Below are 23,609 nucleotides of genomic sequence, written 5' to 3' on the forward strand. Positions count from 1 at the left end.
CTCGCTAGGTCTTAAATACAACCATCCCACTGACAAACCCAAACACTTGAATAAGCAGGTGTCTAGTATTTATATATAAAAAACATACATTGCAGTGAGAGTATGGAAAACAACAACAAAAATTCCTTGTACAAAATTAATTCTAGATAGGTCGTTCCTACGATATGTTTTGGGAACCAGACTTCTACAAATTATATAACTAGAGTTAGTTGCTATCACTGCAGTGAAGCAATGAATCAAATTCTGCTACACTACTTATACAGACTAGATCCATAACAGCCAGCCACTTTAATTTATTTATTTAGAAGGTTTATGTAACACCATATTTTAAAAATATCTCTAATCTATGTAGGACAGGGATGTCCAACATCATAATTTTGGGGGCCAATGTGGCCACGGGCACCTCTCTTGGCACCCGTCAAGCTCCCTGCCCCTCCTGATTTTTATTTTAATTCTTAAAATTGTTTTGAATTTCTTTAACTTAGGAAAGCAAAGTGAAGTGCTGCCCTTCATCATCATCTCTACTTGGGTTCAAGAAAGTGGCTTTATGTTTTGCACTTAGATTTTTGAGCAAGTTACTTTTCTTTTAGTCTCACCAGTTCGTCATCTGGAAAATGTGTGTCATGCCCACCCTGGCAGCCATTTTGTGACTGGGCAAAACAGCCACCACCCCACTACACGGCAGGGACTATCTGTGAACACCCATGATAGTTTCTCAAAATTCCAAATATGCCCATGACCCAAAAAAAGGCTGGTGTCCCCTGATGTAGGAGATGCATCTTAGATTTTAAGAGTTTATACCAGTCAAATGGGCATTTGTAACCTGCAAAGGGCAGGACTGGAGTGGGGGATTAGCTACTGCAAGCAGCTGGTGATGGAAGGTTTGGTACCTTCATGGGAATGGATGCAGACCTCTGCACCTCTGGCAAAAATGAAATGTTTCCAGACAAGCACACCAGGATTTTTTAAATAAATAAATGGGATAATCGATTCATTTTAATCAGGCTAAGGATGTACCACAAATGACTTACATTGAATGCATGCCCAGTTGGTTAAAAAAAGGGATTATGTTCTAGCCACTTTTGTGGCCCTACCTGTAAACCTAGCTAAGAGATGCAGGCTGATTACAGTTGTGTCCACACTGCAATACAAGTGGGGCCTACACAGGAAGTTAATAGGGCTACCTCGATATACATAGGTCTGCCTGCAACAAATTACATCACTGCACTGCATGGTATGGGATGACCTTGCATAGCCACAAATCCCAGCCATAGGGTGAAACCTGATTGTGCTTCAAATCACGCTGCCAGAACTGTACTCTAACTTTCAGGTCTTGTCTACCCTTCTAGCATAGCTAAACAATAGCTCTTTAGCATGAATATTATTTGCATACATAATTTCCATGAAAGTTGAATTTTAACAAAACCATACTATATTAAAGGGTCAATCCTGTATCCCCCAAACAGCATATAGGGGGACAAAGGATTGCTCAGTTTTCGAGCTCCGAGGTTGGAAACAGGGTCCTACTTTGGAGCCCAGAAAGCATGCTCCCCTCCGCCTCCCCGCCAGAGTGGCTCTGGCTACATCTCTGTGCTCGGAAACGGAGACAGAAGACAGGAAGAGTGGGGAAGAGACTGGGGCATCTGTCATATGACATTTCCTATGACTGTCCCAGTCTCCTTGACGCTGGAGATGGGTGAAATTACCCATCTAGCAGAAATTGGCCATCTAGCAAAAATGCAGGATGGCTGGAGCGCGGAGGTGAAGATTACCTCCACACTCCTCCCACCCTACACTGGATTAAACATGGTTTAATTTGTTTTTAACTGTGCATATTTATTGTTTTATACTGTATGTTTTTATCTGTACGCCGCTCTGAGATCTTAATGATATAGGGCGGGATATAAAAGTTTTAAATAAATAAATAATACTCTGCAGCCTCCAAGTATGGAGGCTGCCAACTATCTTCATAGGACTGTGCCCTTACTTTCTAATAATAACGGCAAAAGACTATACTCTGGCTATGATCAAATTACTGATGTATTACTTTCTTTACAATGTGCAAGACTAATATTCACCACACACCCACATACCCACACACTCCCCAAGCATAGCCGAACTATAGCTGAGCCTTTATCGCTATGCTTGTGATAATTCAATTGAACAGCAATTGGTACTTTGGGTGTTGACAGAAAAGGAGAGATAACACACATTGATCCATCTTCGAATCATTCCCTGTGCCATGCAGTAATATATAAATATATATATTTTGGTAGCTCAACACTTTAATGGGGAAGGATGATAGCTCAGTGGTAGAGAACATGTTTTGCATGTAAAAGATTCCAGGTTCAATCTAAAGAATAGAGAGGGGTTGAAAAATTCTTGTCTGAAACCCTGGATGAACACTTCCAGTTTGGTGTACAATACTGAACACATGGACCAACAGTCTCATTCTGCCTAATCCAGCTTCTTACGTGCTGTGGTAATCTAACACAAGGGTACAGAACTTTTTGGGCCCGTGGGCACATTCGGTAATGTGAGAAAATGTCCTCATGGAGCATAGGGAGGCCCGGCTAGTCACAAAAGACAAGTAAAATCTGCCCAAAAGCATTCACGGGAAATGAAGATGGTAGCAGCTGCTTTGAAGCAATGCCAGCTACTAATAAGGAAATATAAAAATAAATTTTAAATACAAATTGGGAAGAGCCAGTGTGGTGTAGTGGCTATAGTGTTAGACTGGGAGTTGGGAGATCCGGGTTCTAGTCCCCACTCGGCGATGGAAACCCACTGGGTGACTTTGGGCCAGTCACAGACTCTCAGCCCAACCTACCTCACAGGGTTGTTGTTGTGAGGATAAAATGGAGAGGAGGATTATGTGCGTTGCCTCAGGTTCCTTGGAGGAAAAAAGGCAGGATATAAATGCTCTAATAAAATAAATAAATAATAAGAGTAAGGTGTCTTGGTGGGCAGCAAGGAAGGTGTCTGGAGGCACACTGGTGTCCACGGGCACTACGTTGCCTATCCCTTATCTAACACCTCCTATTCAGAGGAAACACCAGTCTGACATCAACGTAGACCTAAGGTAGACCTAAGGTTTATCCTGGGATCATCCAGGGTTCGCCCCTGCCTGAGCACTGGATCCCCTGTGTGTCACCTAGATGAACAGGTTTGACCCCTGGACGATCCAGGGATAAACCTTAGATTTATCTTTCTTTTTCCTAAAGCTTTTAAAACCTGATGTTGTTTGGACTCTATACTGTTAGTTTTACCCTACCCTGTGCCTGTTTACCCTACCCAGTGACTGTTTGCATTCTCTTCCCCTCCTTATTGCTTTACTATGATTTTATTAGAATGTAAGCCTATGCGGCAGGGTCTTGCTATTTACTGTTTTACTCTGTACAGCACCATGTACATTGATGGTGCTATATAAATAAATAAATAAATAAATAAATAAATAATAGCTCTGGCCATAGTGTCTTGAGCAAGCTGGAACCATGGGTATTTGAACCTGGACGTAGACATGGAGGGTTTTCCCCTCCAGCTCAGGATCCCAGAGACTAATGACTGGAACTGGAGAAGCAGCTACAGGCTGAGGTGCAGCATGGAAGAGATCCTGCTCGTTTAACTAGGCCCACACAGAAGGCCCGGCCTAGCCAGTCTAGAGGCTTTATGTAGTCTACACATTGAAGCAGCCAATGTTGCACATCCCTCTTAGTTTGTGCACTTGAGTCTTCAGTAACCAGCTACAAGCCCCTAGTTCAGGCACCCATACCATCGCACCAAGGTGCTTTTAATACATTTGGGGGGAAGGGTAAGCAAACATTATTCTGAACTTTTCAAATAGAAAACACTATTCTTCTTTCCAAGCATACTTAAAAGGGATATAAGGTGCAGAATGGACACCACATTAAAATTCTACAGTCAATCCCAAACATATGCTTTCCACTCGTGGGGTTTATAAAACTGTAATTGGATACAAGAGGATGGGGGAGGTTTTTTACTGGTTAAGGCAATCTTGTAACATGAGTATATCTTGGACTATTAATGTCTGAGACAAAAAGTAACAGAGAATTAAGTTATAGAAATATCCTCAGGGTTTAAGGTTAAAAATACCATGTACTACTTTTATTTAACATCTGTTATCATTTCTGATACCATTTTCTGGGGAAGTAAAAATATAATCAAGACCATTCGCCATGCTTGCCAAAGATTATGGGAACTCTAGCTCAACACTTCTGGAGAGTACGAAGTTGGGGAGGGCTGCCCTAAGTAATAGGTCTGGCCTAAGCTAGGCCTGGCAAACTCTCTGCTTTACATCAGAGACAGTCAACAAATGGTAGCCAAAGGGAACAGGACAAAATATGCAGGATCAGGGCCACTGTGACATCAAGACTACTCAGCAAGACAGCAAAAGGCAACTTCAATGACAACTGCAGTCCAATGAATTGAGAGAGCATTCAGCCAGATGGGAAGCACATGCAGTCCCAATGTTTCGCAAAAGGGACCTGTGAAATCATCTGCTTTGTATGCATGATTAATAGGCAATCATTTACTTGCTGAAAAGGCTTGCAAGAGTTTGCTAAGTCAGGGGAACACATTGGTAGACATTTTTGAATATAGTTAAGCTGGTGTGGGTGTGTATGTGTGTGTGTATACACAGTTGGTGTAGACGCAAGGTTTCCCAGTCTATTAACCATCCTTAAAAGATCAGGAATGTCCTCAAACTTGCGCACCCTTCACCTTCCCCAAAGGTTTATGTTCTATTCCTCTTCTCTCCCGCTTACCTTCTCCATCTTTAGTGCCAACTCTAGTTAGCATTCTATCTGCACTGAGTTGAATTCTCACTACAGCTAGCTTTAAACTAGAGTTTGAATCCATAGTTACAGCCAGGATTCAGACTCTGGCTTAAAACAAACTGTAGGTAGTTTTCGATGCAGTGCAGGCATACAGCTAACCAAAGGAGAGGGATTGGAGTGGGAGAGGGGAAGAAAAGGCCAAGAGGACAAGGGAAGTCCTGATCTCTTACCCACAGTTATGGGATTGGGAAGTTGCCTTTACAGCAAGTCACACCAGAAGATCAGTATGTGCCCATAATCAAATTTTAACAAGAACATTTTACCACTGACGGAGAGGGGAATCTGTTCTATCAGACAATTCAGTTCTATTTCTTGCCACAGCGGAGAATTGTGGAAGAGCCTCTCCCTCTGCGAAAGCAGCATATCTTCCCTTTCTTATACAGGTGTAGCCTAAACTAGAGAGTGATGCAGAGTAACAGGACACACGTAGAGTAGCTTGCAGTCAGGAGGTTCCCACAGACAAACCTCTAAACTGCCCTTGTACAAGATGGAGGACCTTCCCAGTAGAGATGGGCTATCAATTCATTCTGTTTGCATTTCAATGCAAATGTACCTAATTTCGCACTTTCAAACCACTTATGTGAGCCAAAACTCGGTTATCCTTTGAAATTCCCACTTCAAAAAAATGCATACAAAATTGTGTATATAGGGAGAAATAACATTTTTAAAATGCACTATATTAGGGAAAGTGCTTGTAAAAAAAATGTGTATTCACACAAAAATCATGTATTAGGGGAAATGTGCACAAAAATGATTATGAATTGTCATGAATACTTTAAAAAAAACCTCAAACTTCAGGACAAACCGAATTTAAGATTGGAAACATGAGAAACTAAAATTGCAAGATTCTTCAAAACCTACTTCTCAGTGGCCTCAACGAGGTTATGGAACACCTTGCTCTTTGTAAAACCCGTTGACCCCACTCTGTTCTTTGCCAGTTGTTAAGATTTTTATTTTTTTATGGAGGCTTTTGTTCTGTGAGGCAGACAAACAACGTTTTTTATGACTTTGACCTGTCTCTCTTTATAGATTTTCTAAAATTATTGTTTTATATTGTTGTCTTAAGAAGCTGAGATTCTTAATAGCTGTAAGTCTCTCTGAGTAATGTATTGGCATTAGAACGGAGGGATATAAATCTCTAAATAAAATATTATTTCTAGACCACTGCTTAACCTAGCCATCTACACATTCCCTTTTTTGTTTTGTTTTGAAAGTGGGGCGGTCAGACCTCTTAACTGCAACTCAAACCAAGGGAAAGTTCCCGCGTTGCATGCAGAAGGTCCCAGGTTCAATCTGCAGCATCTCAAAGTAGGGCTGGGAAAATTCCTGCCTGAAACTCTGGAGAGCGACTGCTGGTCAAGAGTCAACAATACTGGGCTCGATGGACCAATGGCCTGACTAAGTATTAGGGCAGCCTTCTGTGTTCCAATTTAATCCAGCCTGATATTCAGTAACGATCAAAGTAGAGAACATTCCCAGGTGTCACACAAATTCATGATTTATTTATTTATTACATTTATATACCGCCCCACAGCCGAAGCAGCTTGGCAAATCTCCCTCCCCACCGTCAGCAAACCTGAAGCTGAATGGATATGAGACAAGTACACTCCTCAGCTCAGAGCTGCTGGGTTTCAGATCGCAGGGGCTCCTCTCTGTAAATCCCAAACACGCTTTCCAGAAAAGAGATATCAGGAGATCAAGTCACGGATCTCAGGATGCAATGTTTCTGCCTAAACATGCATAGGGTTGCACCCTTAGCCTGTTTAATTTTGTTATACTAAGTGGTCTATAACTATACCCAAACTACAGAATTAACGACAAGATGTGATGATGGAGACCACTTTAGATGGCTTTAAGATGGTATTAGACTAATTTATGGACAATAAGGCTATCAGTAGCTGCTATTCATGATGGCTATATGCTTCCTCCACTACTAGAGGCTGTATGCCTCTGAATATCAGTTACTGGCGAACATCCACAGAAAAGGGTGGCTGCCTTAATGTTCTGCTTCTGGTTGGCCACTGTGGGAAATAGGAACCTGGACTAGATAGGCTTTTCGTCTGATCCAGCAAAGCTCTTCTTATGAGTTTAGCTGCACTGAGCTTTACTGCTCCTCTCAACATTGTCTTTTGCTTCCTCGGTCCCCGACCATTTTGCTTGCCCCACCTCTCAAGATGGACCATTGGATGATCTGTTCCAATGCCACAATGAACCCTCTGGTTTAGTGGCTGGGATATCGCAGCAGGGCTGATCTGCCTTGGCATACTCAGCTGTTTGGGGAAATAAGTTACTGTTTAGAAACTGCATTCCAAAGTCTGTCAGCAGCCAACGTGAACCTGAATCCCATCACTTGCAGTGCTACATCATAGAGTTCCAAGCACCATCTTGTGGGGACAGATTGGTTGATCAGTCTTGGAATGCTTCATTGTAAAGCAGGTCGGAGAACCATATTGGTTCTGGGGGCCAGACTGAGTTGGATGTTGTCAGGTGGTGGAAGACGGCTGCTACTTTGGCCAGGGAGCTGGTTTCGCTCATCCTTTGCCTTCGGTGGCACTTTGAAGAGTCAGCTGCGCCCTGTGGTTATCTCCGATCTGCAATCCTCTTATTACCTCCCAATTGGGAGGGAAAGTGGCATGCTAAGGGGAATCCCCTTGTTATCTGATGACAGGTCAGACATAACAAGGCAATTCATTTCACATAGAACACCATTCCCCTTCTCAACTGGGAGATAACCGACAGGAAGTAACAAAGGGATTCCTCTCCCTGCCTCCTCCGAGTCCCCAGTAGTCTCTAGGCCAGGAGGAGTGGCTTGGAAAGGGGGCAGGGCCTGCAGAGGGAGGTCAAGCCTCTGTGGGCTGGATGGGGAAGCTCTGCAGGCTGGATTAGGCCCACGGGCCAGAAGTTTCCCATCCCTGTTGCAAAGGGATAGAAAATTACTGCTGCTTTTAATGGTAGGATTGCTTACAAGAAGCCACTGCCATGGATTGTCTTATGGGGTGGGGAGGGGAAGTTGCCATTTGTTCAGGTCACCTACATAGAAAATTGTTAAGTCATATCATGATATTGTCATGTGAATCTATCCTGTCCGTGGCTCAAATTAGATGAAAGAGAAAATCATTAACAATCTAAGGACACTTTGGCATTTGAATTGGAAGACAACTCAGGAAAGAACGTTGTGATGGTAGAGAAGAAGGTCAAAGTAAAACTACAATAGGCCCCTTTCAAGCTATCAGATTATATAGATTAATTTAAATCACAAGTGTCTGTGCTGAAATAAATCATCTCATTCATGAAAAGTTTGCTGTTATCTGTGGCTGATCAACCAAATAAACCAATTACGTGATGCAATATTTTAAAGTCATCTTATGCCTTGTTAGAAGTTTCCAAGATCTGTACAAGTTTCGGGTGATCTTGAATATCAGAAACTGAAATAAAGATTACAGCCTTGCTCTGGTGCTGGAACACTCAAAATATCACCACTGGTTTAGCAGTTGCCACTGGCATCAATAATAATAATAATAACAACAACAACAATAATAATAAATTTATGTTACCCGCCTCTCCGTCTGGATCGAGGCAGGGTACAACATAAATGCAAACACCATAAAATACATATAATTGATTAAAACATTTAAAACTAATACATTATTAAAAGCAGCACATTATTAAAAGGCATCTTAAAATTCAACTGGGTAGGCCTGCCGGAAGAGAAATAATAATAAATTTATTATTTATTATGCACTAGGGGAAACCATGCGTGCAATAGGCACGCTAAGCAAGAGTTGGGAAAAGGTGGAAGGAGGACAGGAGACATCAAATGAACAAATTACTAAATCCCAGGGCTGCAGAAGGAGCCTCACCTTCATAACAGTCATCTGCCTACATTATTTTGCACTGGACAGTGGGCATTTCAAGTAAATTCAAATGCCATTTCAGCTATGGTGGTAAAAGCTTCTGCTTATTCCACAAGACAGAAGGGTTGCCCAAATTGAATTTCTTTAATGTCAACCAATAAAATGTGAAGACCAGATATAGATTGATTTGGATCCTCCCACCACAATATGCTCAGAAAACTCTGCAGTACTCAGAAATGATTAACTATTTAAGACACGCAGATTCCCAGAATTAATAAGCATATTTTCCACATGGATTGGAAGGCATGTGTTCAGTCACCTCAATCCAGTAACCTGTTCTGGATTCAGAAGTACCAATATGCATATAAGTTCTCCTCCACCCCTCAGAACAGGTTCTCCTTTTATTTTTCAACTGAACATTAACCAAGAGAATGTACCAAAGACCCCCCCCCCCATACTGGAGTACTCTTTATCTAATGCAGACTTCCCCAACCTGGTATCCTTCAGATGTGTTGGAGTACAACTCCTAGCATCCCCACCAGTACAGCTATAAGCATTATGGGAGAAAGATGCAGGGTGAGGGGTTGACTGAAAACTGCAAGTGGCTTAGAATTAACAACAGAGCACTTGTGCGGGTCTATGACCACTGAAGTTTTTAAATTGTTCACTACAACTCCCATAATTCCAAGCCAACACATCCAGAGAGCACCAGGCTGAGGAAAACTGTTTTAAAGTCTACGCCAGCCTTCCCCAACCTGGTTGGGGGATGCTGGTATTTGTAGTCCAACACATCTGGAGGACACCAGGTTGAGAAAGGCTGATCTAACATGTCTCTCCAATGTTGAATTCCCACATTCACTTCTGACACAGCAAATTCACAAGATTTTACCTCATCACATCATGTGGAGAGGATGTCTTAGATGTCCCCTACATACTGACAGTTATGTATTTATCTCATCAGGAAGACTGTCAGTTGTCAACCCTTTCACTGATAAGGCTTGTTCATAACAAGTCTTCCCAACACGGACTGACAAGAGAAAGTCACAGGGAGATTATTTTATCCTATATATGCCTGACCAAGATTTGAGATCTGTTGGAGGAATCCTCCTCTGCACCCCAACAATGCGAGACATACATTATGGCAGGGCATTGGACAGGGCTTTCTCTGTTGTGACACCCTGATTGTAGAATGCTCTCCCCTTGGAGGCCCAACTGGTGCCGACATTTGCCTCGTTTCTGCGCCAACTTAAAACGTGCTTTTTTATCAAAGCATTTGAGGGCTAAATTTGCCTAAAAGCTGCACATGGTTTTAACTGCTTTTAAATTTTCTACTGGTTTTAGCTTGTTAATAGTTTAATACGTTTTTAGCTGTGTACATTATTTGTAGTTTTATACTCTTTTAATTGTTTTTATCTGTACATCGGCCTGAAATCCCAATGGTATAGGTTGGGACACAAATGTTTTAATAAATAAAGTTGGGAATGAAACTTCAGTCAAGAAAATAATGTTCAAGTCACCCAATGAGCAGATGAATGTCCTTCTCCCCCCACTAGAGGTGTGAAGGCCTGGGAGGGGGGAAGGAATGGGGGGGGGGGGGAAATCAGGTAAATTCCCACCCATATTTTAAAAAATTCCTCGGGAAAAAACAGATTTTTTTTTCTGGTTCTTCCTTGTCCCATTTCTCCCCTGAGCCTTCACATCTCTTTCCCAAGCCCAGTGACTACAGGCTCCCGTGGGATGACCACTGATCGGGGAGAGATGGGTAAAAATTGAGGGGAGGGGAGAGAAGAGGTCATCTTCATCTGAACGCTTTATACTAATTGAGTACTCAAAGTCTTTGTCTACAAAAGGGAAAAAAAGAGAAAGGAGACATCATGGAGAAAACTGAACCACCATTACCAGCAACAAGTCAAAAGCCTTAGAAAAGAATTATCCCACTGGGAGATATGAAGGAGGGGGCAGGGAGCACCCTACCATTCTGTTGGGATAGGCCTTGTTAGTGTCAATGAACACAGCAAGCTTAGAAAAGGTATGGTAGAGAACACCTTGTTCATCTCTCTTCCTGCCGTAAAACATTTTAGAATCCTTGCATTATCAGACACATGCAAATGGCAGCAGATTGGCTATAAAATATTTTAGATTATGCACACATGTTTTAAAAAAGTCAGTGGCCACAGTTCACTAGATTTCTACAAGCACACTTAACTCTGCACAGAATCAGGCTACAAATAATTGTCTGAATGAGACTACATGGACCGAAACAGCACTTCCTGGCCTGAAGAAACTGCTTCTTGAAGAACAAAACAAAAAAGGAAGACACCTCTCCAGGAAAAAAAAATACAATGCCCCATATAAAGCCAAAATTAGTCTGAAGATATAGACAGTAAGTTAGTAGTTCGAAGATGCCTTATAACCCTACAATAAGCCATGAGTTATTTAAGGTTGTCTAATCTTCGAACAACCACAGTGCCTGGGTTCACACAACACAACAGCCACCCCACCAAATTAGGCCATGCTGAGTTGTCATGTCATAGACTGAAGAGGAGGATGTAGAGAAGGGATCTAACAATGAAACAAGCGCATACTTTTGAGATTTCTCAAAAATTGAACAGCTTCTCAGAAGCAGGCTGGTGCTGCAAAATGAGTATTGCATATTGACCAGCATATCCTCAAGAACACAGAGAACAAAGAAAAAGTAGCTGAAATATTTGTACATCACCCAGATAACTAATTAAGTTATGGGGCGATTAACCAACATAAATAATTTTGGGGAAAGCTTTGAAGCAAAGATTTATATGGAGCAATAAGAAAGCAAAGCGGAATTATGTGGTCAGTTTCAAATAGCAATTGGACATTTGACACAATCGATGCTAGTTACTAGGGCGCTGTATATATACACACACTTTACCCACTCACCTCCAACTAGCCGATTTAGAGGCAGGGAAGTGAAAGAAGTAGCCATGGTTTACTGTACATTTTGCATCTTTTAAAATCTATTTTAAAGTGTTTTATTCTGTTTTTATTTTATTTTATCTTGTACACCGCTCCAAAATTTTCAATGGGGAGCGGTATATAAATATTGTAAATAAATAAATAAATAAGAAAGAAAGAACCAAAAGGCCCATTTTCCCTAACTTTGACAAAAATGACCAGCCAGAAGTGAAGTTGAATGCTTCTTTGAGTGGGAAAGCCTGTAGTAGAAGCAGGGCACTTAACAGAAGCCAAGGCCAACATCTGGGACAAATATCTCCTCCCTACAATGGGTGCCTTTAATTTTACATGTCTTAGCCCCCGCTTCCCATCCCCCAACAGTGTGACATAAGAACTGTTCTTGTCACCCTGTGATGTCCTTATTTTTTCTCGGTTTTGGACACCTATATTTAAAAGCTGCTGCCAAAGGAAGTGAAGCAGGTGGCTACCAGGAGGAGGGCCTTTTCTGCTGTGGCACCCCAGCTGTGGAATGAGCTCCCTAAGGAGGTTCGCTTGGCACCTACATTATATGCTTTTAGACGCCAGGTGAAGACCTTTTTATTCTCCCAGTATTTTAACAGTCTATAAATTAATTTGAACTTGCTGTTTTAAATTTGTATTTTAAATTTGTATTTTTTGCTGTTGTTTTTATCTTGGTTGTGCTTTTCTATTGTATTTCATATTATGGTTTTATACTGTTGATTTATACTTGAATTGTCTTAATTTTGTAAACGGCCCAGAGAGCTTTGGCTATTGGGCCGTATAGAAATGCAATAATTAAATAAATAAATAAAATGCCAGGAGTACACAGAATGAACTTGCAACTAAGCTGTCAAAAGGACTAGTCCGGGGTCAGGCAAACTGCTCTCCAGATGTTTTTGGACTCCAACTCTCAACAATATCAGCCAGCATGGCAAATGGTCGGGGATTATGGGAGTTGAAATGCAAAATATCAGGAGGGCACTAGATTGCCTACTCCTGGACTATTCTAACACCAACAGAATGACACCTCATTTTGATCTACTCCTACTCCCAACTACATTTTGAAAGCCATTAGTCTGCACGTAGCACATATGTATCCATTCAGAGAGAAATGTGTTTATTGCACTTCTAATTACTGCTTATTCAAAGAATTATATTCCAAGAAGAGAGAGTGCACCCCCACAATTCAGGGCAGGTAGGGTGGCCAAAAAGGGGTGCTATTTTGCCCACCACTACTCAACTCTAGTAGCACATATGTTGTTTAACCAAATATACCATGCTTCATCCAGCCATCAACAAAACAAGAGTAGTGCTCAAGGTCTGAATCAACAGACATAAGCCACACCAATCATCTTGACATTTTAAACATCTCCAGGTACTATTTTCTTAGGTGTACTCAATATTAGCAGGTTCTGAAATTATTCAAAATACTGGATTATATCATTCATCTGTATCTATTTGGCTGGTAGAATATTAACTTACTTGCTTTTCAATCAGATCTAACTTTGCCCAAACATACAGAACTTTGAAGTTCTAAAAACTACATGATTCGGGAGTTAAATACATGAGACACACTGTAACATATTTGCAGTACTGAAACGTAAAAAAGAAAAGTTTTCTATTTAGTTGATGTGGAAAAGTGTGTTTATATGTTTATTTCTTTCAGGGAATAAAACCAGCTATTAGACAACATGGAAGCAACCACAAAAACAACCAGGGCAAGCAATTCCTTTGAAATCTCTTACGGCACCAATATTCACTTTTCTTTAAAAAAAAAGCACTCTTAAAATTCCTGTTCTCAGAATTACTCAAACAGAATTGAGTCCACACTTCACAGGCAGGCATTCAAAAGTGTGGGGGACAGGGGACGGGACACACACCAAATCCTTTCAATATCCCAATAAGCAGGGTTTAAGTGCTCTTAAGAGAACTCATGCGCACGGCAATCTTGAGCATGCTGCCAAAAAGCTGATTCAGAAAGGTGGTGGTGGTGGTGGGTGGGTGTGTTTGTGTGTGTGGTAACCCAGCACAGAACATTATTTGGAGGAAGAACCCACTCTTTTAGATTAGGGAGACAAACCAATAAAAATATGAGCTGCCCAAATAGGGAGCAACTAACCCGTAACAAGCATCCGGTTTCTGCATGCTTGTGGTTGGAGGAGCGTCAGAGAAATGAGTCTACTTCGACAGCAGCACCCTCCTTGGACTCCAACCCCCCCCCCTCATGCCAGTGGCTAGTCGCCTTTCTCCTTACAGGGAAGGAACACACAAAAAAGACAAGGGCCCTCGCTCTGCCAGGCAAGCAGGGAGCAGCAAGCCATGTGGGACAAGTGGCAGCGGGAATGTGCCTGAAGGGGAGGGACTACGCACAAGCGGCGGGCTAAGACGGGCCCGGGCGCTTGCCTGCTTCCTCTCCCCTGGTGCCCGCGCTGCTGGGGGAGGCGAGTGCCAGTCGCCCTTCATTCCTCTTCCTTCCCAGCCACCCCCCTCCACCGCCGCCGCCGCCTCTCAATCCCTCCTCCTTCTTTCCCATGTGCCCGGCATGGAGCCTCCTCCGGCGAAGGAGGAAGGGGAGAGAGGGGCCAAACGGGAACGCCGAAGGAGGAGGAGGAGGAGGAGGAGGAGGGGGGGGGGGGGCGCCAGAGAGAAATCCTGCTGCTGTTGCAGGCGAAGCCCGGTGGGAACCCGGGGAGGAGGAGGAGGAGGAGCGGGAAAGAGGGTCCACTCTGCCCACACGGCTCTCGCCTCCGACACACATCACACACAAAGCCCCCCGGAGGAAGGGAGGAAGGAAGCTGGCAGGCCGGGAGAAGACGCGGGGAGGAAACGGAGCCGCGCGGCTTTCCCCTCCCGCCTGCCTTGCCCCTCTCCCTCTCGCGGCTTCCCGTCCCTCCCGTCGGCGCGGCACTGACCTTGGCTTCTCCATTGCACAGAGCCATAGAGCCGGCCGGGGAAACACCAGAGGGCTGGAGGAGGAGGAGGAGGAGGAGGAGAGGGAGGAATAATAATAATGGACGAGCTCCGCGCCCGTCCGCCGGCACGGAGAAGAGCGCCGCCGCCGAGAACTGCAAGCCGGAACGAGGAAACGGGGAGAGATTGCGAACCAGGCTGCCTGCCGCGGACGAGCCGCCGCTCGTGGATACTGCCGCTGCGCTGCCTTCGCCGCCGAGATGAGCTAATCCGGCCGCCCGCCCCGCCGAATACGCGCCTCCCGCGAGGAGGAGCCGGATCCCCGCGGCCCGCCTTCTTCGGGGCCGGACGGGCGTGAGAGAGAGAGGGAGGGAGGGAGGGAGCGAGAGAAGCAGGCGACGCGCGGAACCCGCCTACTGACGGCCGCCGGAGGCGCCAGGAGGCCGCCGGAGGAGGGGAAGAAGTGCATGAAGAAGCGGCTTGCTGTGTTTGAAAAACCGGGGGGGGGGGACGGGGACTGGGGGGGGGGCGGCGGATTGAGGCTGGTTTCTTCTAAAGGGAGTCTTAAGGGGGGCACCCTAAAGTCGTAAGGACTCCACACGGGCTGCTCCTGCCCCACTGAGGAAGGGAAGAAATTGGGTTTGGAAAGAGACGCAGCCCCTGGCGCAAAAGCTGTCATTGGAAAGAGATTGGAAATAAAAGAACTACATCTGCATCTTTCCACTTTTGCGTTAGAGCTGCACACTTCTCGGAGGGTAAAGGCGCAATCCTATACATGTGCAGACGGGGGGGGGGGGAACCTCCTACAACTCCCAGCATGCCATAACTGGCTGGCGAGTACTGGGAGTTGTAGGATTTTTTTCTGTCTGAACATGCATAGGATTGCACCATATACTTCATTGAATAATGGAGGGGGCTACTTCTGAGAAAACATGAACATAGGACTGAGAAGCACTCCATACCCCGAATTCTGCATTTCATCATCTGATTTCTTATCTTACAAATCAACAATTTCTTGTTTTTTTAAAGGCCCCACAAGGAAAGGCAAGATGTTAAAATTATATATTATGAGTTTTAAATCCCAATTCTGTTCTTGTGAACCCCACTAGACAGGCTATGACTCACTAAAGATAGTTACACAGCAATCCTATGTGGATCTACTCAGAAGTAAGTACTATTGAGTTCAATAGGACATACTTCCAGGTAAGTATATAATAATACATTTATATCCCACTGTTTCTGCTCGAAGGAGTCTTGCCCCCATCTTTATCATCACAACTACCTTATGAAGCAGGTTAGATTGAGAGATACTGGCTGAGTTCGCACAACATGCTAATCAAGGGTTGTTTCCCATTCTGTTTCTATTACCCACCCAACTACCCCGCCCCAGTTGATTAGTGTGTCGTCCGAACATCACCCAGTGAGCTTCTTGGTTAGGTGGCAATTTGAACTTCCATTTCCCTACTCCTAATCCATCACCCTAGCCAGTACACAATGCTGGCTCTCCATCCAGGGAGAAATCTGGAGCAAGCAAATCCTCAAGGAATTGAAATACAAATGAAGGAATTTGATCACATCACATTAAATGAAAACTCCAGCCCCAACTATTGAATTTGGTATTCATTATCGGGGTGCATTGCACCTCTTTTCTCAAACAGCAGTTGTTTAATCCAGTAGTAAAGAACTTTACCTTGGATGATATCCACTTGAATAAGAAAAAAGAAAGCATTCTTCTTGATACCAATATAGGGACAAACTGGTCCCACTCTAGTGGGGTCCCCAAGAGTAGCAATTTAAATGTGGCCTTTAAATGTGGCACAATTGGGTGGCACAAAGGACTGTACCACTTTAAACTGTGGGGGAGGACGGCATTTTTTAATGCTCCACTTGTGGAAAAATACACAGCAACAAAATTCCCTGCAAATAGAAAGCCAGTATAGCAGGAACCAAACTGAGCTAGAACCTCACTGATATGCTAAATTTTTACCAGCAAGTATTTAGAGAGAAACATTCAAAAGTGACATCCCTCACAGTCTGAAGTGACACAGTCAACTTTACTATTTCAGGATTCTACCACCTCATAATTTCTCCGCTGTGGCACCCTGGTTGTGGAACGAGCTCCCCAGAGAGGTCCGCCTGGCGCCTATACTGTACTGCTTTCGTCGCCAGCTGAAGACCTTTTTATTCACTCAGTATTTTAACACTTAATTTTAACTTAAATTTAAATTTTACTGTTTTAATTCCTGTATTTTAATCTTATAATCAACTTTGCTGTGTGGTTTTATCCTGGTTGCGCTTTTTATACTGTATTTCGTAATTGTGTTTTTAACCTGTTGGATGTTTTTTGTGGTTTTAATTTTTGTGAACCGCCCAGAGAGCTTCGGCTATTGGGCGGTATAAAAATGTAATAAATAAATAAATAAATAAAAGCTCTAGAGTAGGAGCAGGATTATGCTGGCTGGTCCTATCCCTGACCACCTGTGCGCTGACCTCACCCCCTGGCTAGCCTCCAGATGTTCAGTCAAAAGCAAGAATAGACTCATGGAGCCTACCTGTATGTGCAATCAGGAATTCAGGCACCATCAGGGTTCCTGTTCACAAATACAGATACTACGTGTGTGTGCAAGTGTACACATGGAGGGCCCATTCTTTCCTTCAGCTAAATGTGTAGATGTTGGGGATAGGGCAAGTGGCCACAATCCCCCTCTCCCACAATGCCTTGCCTTGGTAGAACATGTAGATAGAACATGAGAAGAAGACTACTGTTGCATGTGGTGATCAAGACTTACGCTCTGCCATAGGCGTAAATTGGTTCCACTAATATTTATGGCAGAAAATTCCAACTTCAGCCAAGGAAGGGAGGCCCAACACCCATGTCTTAGCCCAGGGATGGGCAGACTTCAGACTTGCAAGGCCTACTTGGTTTTTCATTAGAATGTGAAGGTCCACCAACTGGAGCCAGGGGTAAAATACCAAAATCCACATAATGAAATAGTGGCTCAGGAACGCAGACACAGTGTGATGGAGCCCTAAGGGTAAAATCATCAACGTAAGTCCCAGTAAGAGTAGACTCATTATAATGAATGGGATTTAAGTTAGTCATGCTCAGCCCAGTTTCCCCACAACCCTTCTTGATTTTAGCAGCCTAATTTGAGGAGGAGAAGGAGGTGCTATGTTAAACCCTTGGCAGTCAGAAACCCTAATGCAAATCATTTTTAGATCTACTGGGAGATCCCCATCTAATTCTGCCCCACCCTTGTATCTGCTTTAGGGTATAATCCTATGCACCTCATTCTCACCACCACTGTTGTCTCAATCAGAATGAGAGACAGGTGAATAAGCAGGTTGTAATGGTTCAGAGGAGGAGCAAACCTGGGGCGGGGGACTCTTGTCACTGGGCCCCCACTGGTGTGTGGGCCATCGGCAGCTGCCCAACCATGCCAACCCTTGACACTGACCCCCACCTTCCACTCCCCTCCTGTAACATCTCGTACTACACAAGTATATAGAACTGATCCAATCCTATGTCCATATTGACTCAGAAGTAACCTCCACTGTTATTCAATGGCCCCATTCAGAAGACACCTTAAACCATGGCTTTAACCATGGTGGTTAAGCTAGAAAGCCTAATTCACCATGGTTAAACCCATGATTTAAGGTGTCTTCTGAACACAGCCTGGCTTTCTGGCTTAGCCACCGTGATTTAAAGTGTCTTCTGAACACGGCCGTTGAGACCTGGGGCAACTAAGGGAGGTGAAGTGGGGAGACTTCACATTTCTTTTCCGGCAATTGCCCTTTTAAAAAAGCCTTTCTCCCTGCAGCTGGAGTCAGTCTTGAAATGGTTCCGAGCCAGGAACAGACCTTGAGAACTGGCTGCCCTGGCCGGAACAATTTCATAATGTCACTCCCTATCTGCACAGGCTCATCCTTCCTGGTCACACTAGAGAGTGACCGGGAGTTGTTTGGACTTTTAGATCATAGCTTCATTTCTTTTAGTTCCTTTGCAATTTTCTTAAAGTATTTCACTACTTCATATTAAGGCTGATATACTATACAATGATATTTTCAACCATTCAGATTTGGGTTTAGTCCCCAAATGTAACTTATCGATTCATCTTCGACTTCAACATGGTAGTTTGATGTTTAACAAATTGAAAGTTCAAGCTTGATCAATTTGGCAGGTTAACAAAGCTGAAGTTCAAGGTTGGTTGGTTGGTTGGTTGGTTGTGTGAGCAATCAAACTTAAAATCTAGCTTTTCAAAACAGCTGAACTTACCAAAAGCAAATCAAACATTTCAACTGCAGTCTGAAAATACTTTCAAACAGTCTCTTAAGTCTCAAGTGGACCCAGGAGGTTTTTGTATTGCTGCCTTTGAATGTTTTCACACTTGTGGCCAAAGATCTCACTAAATCATCCCAATGCCTTTGACTACTTTCACAGGAGTCCTTTAAATCTCCCCCATCCCGCACCACTTCAAAACGAAATGTATCTGTGTGATTATTATTTGACCAACTCACACTATGTATGTTCAAATCCAACAGAAGTCCCAGTTAAAGAAGACCCATTGGGATTAATAGGACTGAAGTTATTCATGACTAACTTAAATCCCATTCATTATAATGGGTCTACTCTTACTGGGACCTATGTTGAGAGAGACTTACTTCTGAGTAAACACATATAGAACTGACTTTTAATAGTGTGGTCACTCAGAAGCTTTTTTTAAGAAAAGTCTAAAACAGAAAACTGGAAAGAAGTGCTCTGCAACCCTATGCTTACTTCTGAGGTCTTACTTCTGTTTACTCAGAAGTAAGTCTCTCTCTGTTCAATGGGGTTACTCACAAGTAAGCATGCATCAGATTTTAGTATGACTTGGAAGTAAATGCAGTTGAAATCAATCAGATTTACTCCTGAGTAAGGAAATCAAGCCCAGGCAATAAACAAACTCCATTGAACATCCCCCTCCCCCTCAGATTCTGCCTTAATCCACCCCTGCGTAGAATTGAAGTGGGGGGGGGGTGTTAATGGGAAGGAATGATGGCAGGAATTAAAAATTCCTTAAAAATCAAGGGATGAACCAATCTGATGCAAACTTGGCATGCCTAAAGCCCTAGTTCAGAGTTCCCACAGTCCCAAGTTTCATCCCTTTATCTTTAAAAATGAGGGAGCTGTAAGCATTTTTGGTTAATTCCCATAGGAGCTCCAATGAGCCAGGGGGGAAGGCTGCCACTTGATCAGAATGTCCATCAATGACAAGAACCAAATGAACTGGAGGGGGAAGGAGAAGTGGAGGGGTGGGGAGGGCATAATGGGGAGAGCAAACAAGTGAAAAGAGTTCAAGGGAGAAGTGCTTGCTGCGTGGAGGTAAAAAAAAGCTAAGGTAAACCCGGGGGGGGGGGGGGCGGGGGGGAATAGGTGTGCCTCCAGATGGAGGGTTTCTAGCATTACCATTTACTTACTTATTTATTTATTTTCTGTACTGCCCAATAGCTGAAGCTCTCTGGGCAGTTCACAGAATTAAAACCACAAGGTACAGCATAAAGTATAAAATATGAAAGCTTAAAATCATAATATAAAACTACAAGAAAAATAAAGCATAGCCACAATGTAGATAGATAGATAGATTCATTCAGAGCTACACCATTACAAGAACTTGAAGATGCTTGCCAAACTCACACAAAAGGAAAAAGCTAAAAATGGGATAGGGCCAGTAAAAAATAAGCAAGGTAACTATTGTCACATGATGAAGGACAAAATAAAAAAATTTCAGGAATTTTTTGAAGATTTATATAAGGAAAGAGATACCCAAATGAAGAGGATGGAAGGGTACGTGGATAAATTTTTGAAGAAAGGATTAGAAAAAGAGCATAAGGAAATAATGGACAAAAATATACTGCAAAGTGAAATAGAGGAGGTCATAGACCAGCTTAAAGTAGGGAAATCACCAGGGGTAGATGGTCTAGGACCAGAGTTTTATAAAAAATTTAAAACATTAGTAGTGCCAAAGTTGTTGAAATTATATAATGCAATGGAAGGGGAGAAGATCCCAGAATCATGGGAGCATTCTATAATTTAATTCCAAAACCGGATAAGGACTTGACAATCCCTGATTCATATAGACCAATTTCGTTAATAAATCAAGATGCAAAATTTTTTTCAACTATTTTGGCTAAAAGGCTAAATAAATTTATAGCTAAATATGTAGGGGAAGACCAATGTGGTTTTATAGCAGGAAGACAGATGCACACTTTAGTAGGTAGAGTTTTGAATGTAATACAGGGGATAAGAAAGTCAAAGAATAAAGCGGGTATTTTAGCGTTAGATATTTTTAAGGCTTTTGATTGTGTGAGTTGGCAAACTTTAAAGTTGGTTTTAAATAAAATGGGATTTGGTAATAAATTTAGAGCAATAATAGAGCAGTTATATTCCAAAAACACAGCCGTAGTAGTAGTAAATGATGGAAGAACGGATAAGATTTTATTTTATTTATTTATTTAAGGATTTTTATGCCGCCATTCAGCCAAAAAAGGCTCTCACGGCGGCTTACAAAAGTATTTCTTGACAGTCCCTGCCCACAGGCTTACAATCTAAAAAACATGACACAAAAGGAAAGGGGATTGGGAGGGAGGAAGAGGAGGGGGAAAAGGAAAGCAAATTCAGGCACTACAATCTTAGTTGGAAAGTTCAGCAGTTACAGGTGACAGCAGGAGGGAGGGGGCTCTCAGCTGGAGCTGGACCCAGGCACGGTGGAGAGGTGCCTGGCTGCTGCTTCCTCCCTCACTGGTGGCCTCTGCAGAGACAGTTGGTAGCAGGAGGGAGGGGGCTCTCCGCTGGAGCTGGACCCAGGCACGGTGGAGAGGTGCCTGGCTGCTGCTCCCTCCCTCACTGGTGGCCTCTGCAGAGACAGTTGGTAGCAGGAGGGAGGGGGCTCTCAGCTGGAGCTGGACCCAGGCACGGTGGAGAGGTGCCTGGCTGCTGCTTCCTCCCTCACTGGTGGCCTCTGCAGAGACAGTTGGTAGCAGGAGGGAGGGGGCTCTCAGCTGGAGCTGGACCCAGGCACGGTGGAGAGGTGCCTGGCTGCTGCTTCCTCCCTCACTGGTGGCCTCTGCAGAGACAGTTGGTAGCAGGAGGGAGGGGGCTCTCAGCTGGAGCTGGACCCAGGCACGGTGGAGAGGTGCCTGGCTGCTGCTCCCGCCCTCACTGGCGGCCTCTGCAGAGACAGTTGGTAGCAGGAGGGAGGGGGCTCTCAGCTGGAGCTGGACCCAAGCACGGAGGAGAGGTGCCTGGCTGCTGCTTCCTCCCTCACTGGTGGCCTCTGCAGAGACAGTTGGTAGCAGGAGGGAGGGGGCTCTCAGCTGGAGCTGGACTCAGGCACAGTGGAGAGGTGCCTGGCTGCTGCTTCCTCCCTCACTGGTGGCCTCTGCAGAGACAGTTGGTAGCAGGAGGGAGGGGGCTCTCAACTGGAGCTGGACCCAGGCACGGTGGAGAGGTGCCTGGCTGCTGCTTCCTCCCTCACTGGTGGCCTCTGCAGAGACAGTTGGTAGCAGGAGGGAGGGGGCTCTCAGCTGGAGCTGGACCCAGGCACGGTGGAGAGGTGCCTGGCTGCTGCTCCCGCCCTCACTGGCGGCCTCTGCAGAGACAGTTGGTAGCAGGAGGGAGGGGGTTCTCAGCTGGAGCTGGACCCAGGCATGGAGGAGAGGTGCCTGGCTGCTGCTTCCTCCCTCCCTCGATACAACTAGCCAGAGGGACAAGACAAGGATGCCCACTCTCGCCAGTCCTGTTTGTATTGGTGATGGAATTGTTGGCAAACGCAATAAGAGAAGATGGGGAGTTAGAGGGGATAGGTAACAGTAACAAAATAAAGTTGAATATGTTTGCAGATGATACATTAATAACTATTAGAGATCCTATAGGTAAAATGGAAAGAATTAAACAGCAGTTGAAAGAATTTGAAGAAGTTACGGGGTTAAGAATAAATTGGGCAAAATCGGAATTGATGTTATTTAATTATACCAAAAAGGAAGAAAAGGAATGGGAAGGGAAGGCTTCAGATTTGAAAAGTAAAGAAAAAATTAAATATTTGGGTATTAAGATTACTAAAAATTTAGAAGATTTGGAAAGTGAGAATTTAAATGGATTGAAAAAAGAGACAGTAGAAAAGTTAAAGAAGTATAAGAGACTGAACCTTTCATGGTTTAGAAGAATAGCTTTAATAAAGATGAAAATTTTACCTAAGATTAATTTTTTCTTTAGGATGTTACCAATAAGAATTTCAGATTTAGAGTTAAAAAGTTGGCAGAATCTTATAAATAATTACTGTAATGCTGAGAAGAAATCAAGGATCAATAAAAGTAAATGGTATTTAAGCCAAAGGAAGGGAAGATTGGGTCTCCCAAACCTTAAGTATTATTATATAGCAAATAGGTTAAGACATATTGTTGAAGCAATTTTAGGGGTAGGGGATTTAGATTGGATGAAAGAAAATACATCAGGTAATATAGATTTAAAATTGCAGAATGTATTTTTTAAGGAAAAAGGGAAGGGTAAATGGCTTAATGATCTGGACAACCACTTTTTGAAGTTCCATTGGGAACTTTGGAACAAATATAAAAAGGAGATGCTTTCAAGTAATTCCTCCTTAACACCGGTGATAATGTTAAAGAATTTTCCTGAAGACTTAAAGAATAGATTAAGCAAAGTTTTAATAGAAAAAAATAAAATGAAATTAAGAGAATGGTTAAGGGGGATGAATACAAGAGAGAGGTTGGAGGAAGTTTTAAAAGATTTAAAATTAACGTGGTTAAACTATGGGCAATTGGAACAATGGACTAAAAATTGGATAAGAGAAAATGGAGAGTGTGGAGAGATGACAAAATTTGAGAAATTAATTGAAAAAAAGAAATCGATAAGGGACAAAATATAGGGACAAAAGGGTTAATGAGTCAACTATATATTATACTAGCTGAGAAAGGATTGTTGGATAGTGTTGGGAAAGTGGTTTGGGAGACTGATTTGAAGATACAGATAGGACAGCAGAGT

General features: G+C 43.4%; 1 protein-coding gene across 1 annotated transcript in view; it reads right to left on the reverse strand.

Annotated features, from left to right (window-relative positions):
- GMPS (guanine monophosphate synthase) overlaps positions 1–14,810 on the reverse strand; it is a 45,573-nt gene extending 30,763 nt beyond the window's left edge. Inside the window, exon 1 of the mRNA XM_063132065.1 lies at positions 14,575–14,810. Coding sequence (XP_062988135.1) covers positions 14,575–14,601 — 27 coding nt within the window. The 5' untranslated portion in view covers positions 14,602–14,810. The remainder of the gene's footprint in view (positions 1–14,574) is intronic.
- Positions 14,811–23,609: the final 8,799 nt, after the last annotated feature.

Source organism: Elgaria multicarinata, chromosome 8 (assembly GCF_023053635.1).
Source record: "Elgaria multicarinata webbii isolate HBS135686 ecotype San Diego chromosome 8, rElgMul1.1.pri, whole genome shotgun sequence".
Taxonomy (NCBI): domain Eukaryota; kingdom Metazoa; phylum Chordata; class Lepidosauria; order Squamata; family Anguidae; genus Elgaria; species Elgaria multicarinata.